Source organism: Gastrolobium bilobum, unplaced genomic scaffold (genome assembly GCF_033153095.1).
Source record: "Gastrolobium bilobum isolate Gb01-03AN ecotype WA unplaced genomic scaffold, APGP_CSIRO_Gbil_v1 utg747719, whole genome shotgun sequence".
Lineage (NCBI taxonomy): Eukaryota > Viridiplantae > Streptophyta > Magnoliopsida > Fabales > Fabaceae > Gastrolobium > Gastrolobium bilobum.
Window position 1 is genome coordinate 6,190 of NW_026895929.1, and position 3,837 is coordinate 10,026.

At 39.7% G+C, this 3,837-nt stretch overlaps 1 protein-coding gene across 1 annotated transcript; it reads right to left on the minus strand.

Moving 5' to 3' along the window:
• Positions 1 to 569: 569 nt before the first annotated feature.
• LOC133296843 (transcription factor GTE12-like) lies at positions 570 to 1,253 on the minus strand. The gene has a single exon (XM_061495898.1). The coding sequence runs from the start codon at positions 1,251 to 1,253 to the stop codon at positions 570 to 572; it is 684 nt and encodes a 227-aa protein (XP_061351882.1).
• Between the last annotated feature and the right edge of the window lie 2,584 nt (positions 1,254 to 3,837).

Sequence of the window (3,837 nt, forward strand, 5' to 3'; positions counted from 1 at the left end):
CAATTTAAAATACATCATTCTTTTTTCTTTTTCTTTTTTAAATTCACACCCTCATTCATATCAAGTTTCAAACATTAATTCATACTAGATTTTTACTAAAACAGGGACTAAATGACCCATTAGGATGCATTAACATAGATTGAAGAAATTATTATGCATTAACATATCCCAAACAGACTATTCTTTTTTCTTTTATATATGAATATAATATAACCCATTAGGATGCATTCCACTGCAGCAACTATCATGAAGCATCTGGTTATGAATGAAGGCACTTTCAATTTTAACTGTTCTTTTTGCGTGATTTTAAGCAGAGCTTGCAAAGGTGGATGTTGGCCACCACCCAATTCTCAACACTCACCAGCATTAAAATCACTCTCAATCGAGACAAGATTTCATTAAACCCTTGCATAGTTGTGTAAATTTAGAATAGTGAAATTGTGTGGATTAATAAAAGACTAAACTTTTACAAACCCTCATTTTAATGAAACTCAAAGAAACAAAATCTATAACCTAGTAATTCAAGAATCAATTTTGTACAAAACAACACTCTAACCAGGATTCTTGATTCAAACGTATGCAGCTTCTCTATCAACCTTTGGACATACTTTTTTTTCCTCACGTATCCATTTTTTCTTCAAAGATTTCCAACCGCTCTCAAAATTCTCACTAACCTTCATCGCAATTCTATGAATCTCACTCCTCGAAGGGTATAGCAATGCATAAGAGAATACAAGCCTCATATCATCTGCAAATTCTTCAGGTCTGTCATACAAACAATTGTTCAACTTGCACTCAATATCCTTCAAACCTGTTGGCTTGGATACAACCTTTGGGTTATCAGGAAACTCCAAGAATTTAACATCAAGAGGTTGTTTGAAAGCCCAACCATCTCTTCCTACCACCAACCTCTTCAAGATCACCCAACATTGCATCCTTTTGTATCTGTCCATGTTATCTGCCCTTTGATTATTCTCTTTCTTGCACTCTGCACCATCCTTCTTCCACTCACAACCTTGGGAAACAGTTCTTGACATTCTTCTGGAGTTTTCTTTGATGAAAGATTTTGTTGGTGGGTGTTCAGTTGTTCTACTCATTTTCATTGGTGGAGAAATTTCAGAAGCCTCGTTTCTCATTTTCTTGTAACGAAAATCAGCGATCTCCAATTGTTGGCACTCTTCTTGGACTATTCTTGAACGTTTTGCACCATCCCTATGAAGCTTAATCACAAGTGACTTTTGGAGTTCTGCCATTGCAGAGAGTTTGAGTAGAAAAAACAAGAAAAAAGAAAACAATCAGTTTTGGTCGTGTATAGTTTTGTTGTTGAGGCCTGAGGGTGTCTTTTATGGTATTGGTGGAGGGGGCCTCGTATCTTAAGGGTGTGCATGACAACCTTCTCGGAATCAATTCTTTTTTAATTTCTGTTTCCAGGAACTCGTTTGGTAAAACCGATTTATTTTTTTGTTACCGGGATGAACCGGTTTAATTTTTGTGCTGGGGAACAGAAAAAAGAATCAAAAAATTTCTGCTTTTTTGTTCCCAGGCACAAAATGAGAAACACTTATCTCTCTCAATCACTTTCTACCTCTACCATCATCACCACCACCACCATCATCCCGACACGACTGCCGCCACCATCGTCGCCGCCGCCATCGTACCTCTAGTGCCGTCGTCACCACCCTTCACCACCACGATGCCACCGCCACCATTGCCACCACCTCCACCGATCACTATCACCATCACCACCACCACAACTACCGTCGTCGCCGCCACCACCACTATCACCGTCATCGTCACCACCACCATCACCGTCATCGTCACCACCACTACTGCCATCAACCACCACCACCATCATCGCAACCATTGCCGTCACCGCCACCATCGCCATCACACGCCACTGCCACTACCCCCATCGCCACACTACCACCACCACGACGCCACCACTACCATCACTACCACTGTCACCAACCACCACTACCGTCACTGACGCCGCCATCAACCACCACCACCATCGTCACAGCCATTACTGTCACCACCGCCACCATCGCCACCATTACACTACCCTCTCCACTACCATCACCACGCCATCGCCACCACTACCACCACCACCACCACTGTCTCCTACCCCCACCGCCACCGCCGCACCCACTGTCACCACCACCACCACCACCACCATGCCACTGCTACTATTGTTGCCTCCACCAACCACCATACCCACCACTATTGTCGCAGCCACTGCTGTCACAACAATCACCACTATCTTCACCACGTCACTGCTACCACCACAATTACCACCGCTGCCACCACTGTCGCCACTATCATCATCACTGTCACCACCACTATCACAACTACCGCCATCAACCACCACCACCATCATCGCAACCACTGTCGTCACTGCCACCATCGCCATCACACGCCACTACCACCACCCTCATCGCCACCACTACCACCACCACGGCGCCCACTACCATCACCACCACTGTCGCAACCACTGTCACCATCACCACCACTATGCCACTGCTACAATTGTTGCCGCCACCAACCACCATACCCACCACCATTGTCGCAGCCACTGCCGTCATCTCCACCACTACCACCGTCATCGTCGCAGCCACTGCCGTCACAACCACTCCCACTATTTTCACCACGCCACTGCCACAACCACTACCGTACCGCCGCTGCCACCACCACCATGCCACCCGCCGCCACCACCATCACAACCACACCATATGGAAATGAAAGTGATGATTCGAAATTTTTTTATATTTAATAGAAATTATTTTTTATTATATTATTTGTTGTGTTATCAAACACAATTCTCATTCTCGGAATAAAAATAGAACATGTTATCAAACACTTTTTTTTCTCAGAAACTGTTCAAGGCACAGAAATATAAAAGAATTGTTTCTTTTCAGAAACAGTGCTAGGGAACAGAATGGTTGTCATGCACACCCTAAGCAACCAAGAATCAGAGTTCCCAGATTTATGTTTCTCAAATTTTCATTATAATTTTTTTGTTTCTAAAATTTTTACAATTTAATTAAGCTTTCACTTAGATATTTATTAATTATAAAATTATATCTAAGCTTTTAAAATCTCTACATCACTTCGATAGTTATAAACATCACTTTACATTTTTTAAAATGTTAAAAGTGTAAAATTGTAGGGGTGTTTTGGATTAGGATTTTCAAAGATTTTTTTAAGATAAAAAATCTTATAGATTTTAAAAATCTATTTAGAATTGGACGGACTTTAAAGACTTTTTTAAAAGACATTTTTTACAATCAAGATTTTATAAGATTGGATTTTAAAGGATTTTAATAGAATTTATAAGATTTGAAAGGACAATATGAATTTGTAAGATTTTAAAAAACCATATGAATTTTAACAAAGATTCAAAATTACAAGAGTCAATACAAAAAATAACAAAGAAATGCAATGATATTAATATAAAAAACTAAAACCTAATATAATTTTCTCAATCAGTAAAATATAATATAATTTTTAACAAACATCTTTTAAAATCCTAATTGAATACCAATGGATTTTTTTGTCCAAAAATAATCCATTAAAATCCTTTGAAATCCCAATCCAATACACCCCCGTAGTTAGGGGTGTTCATCAACCGATCCAAACTGATTCAAACCGCAGTGACCGAACCGATAAACCGAAAATCGAAAAATCTAAAACTGAAAAAAAAAATCGCTAGTTTTAATTGGATTGGATCGGTTTACGGATTAGTTGATGAAAATCGATACAATCCAATATATTAATTCCCCTCTATCTACTTGGGTCTTTTCTCAATCATAGCTCAAAAATTTCTAAACTCAAGATTAA

Excerpts from the sequence above, each read along its gene's own strand:
- LOC133296843 (XM_061495898.1), bottom strand. The coding sequence starts at position 1,253 with ATGGCAGAACTCCAAAAGTCACTTGTGATTAAGCTTCATAGGGATGGT.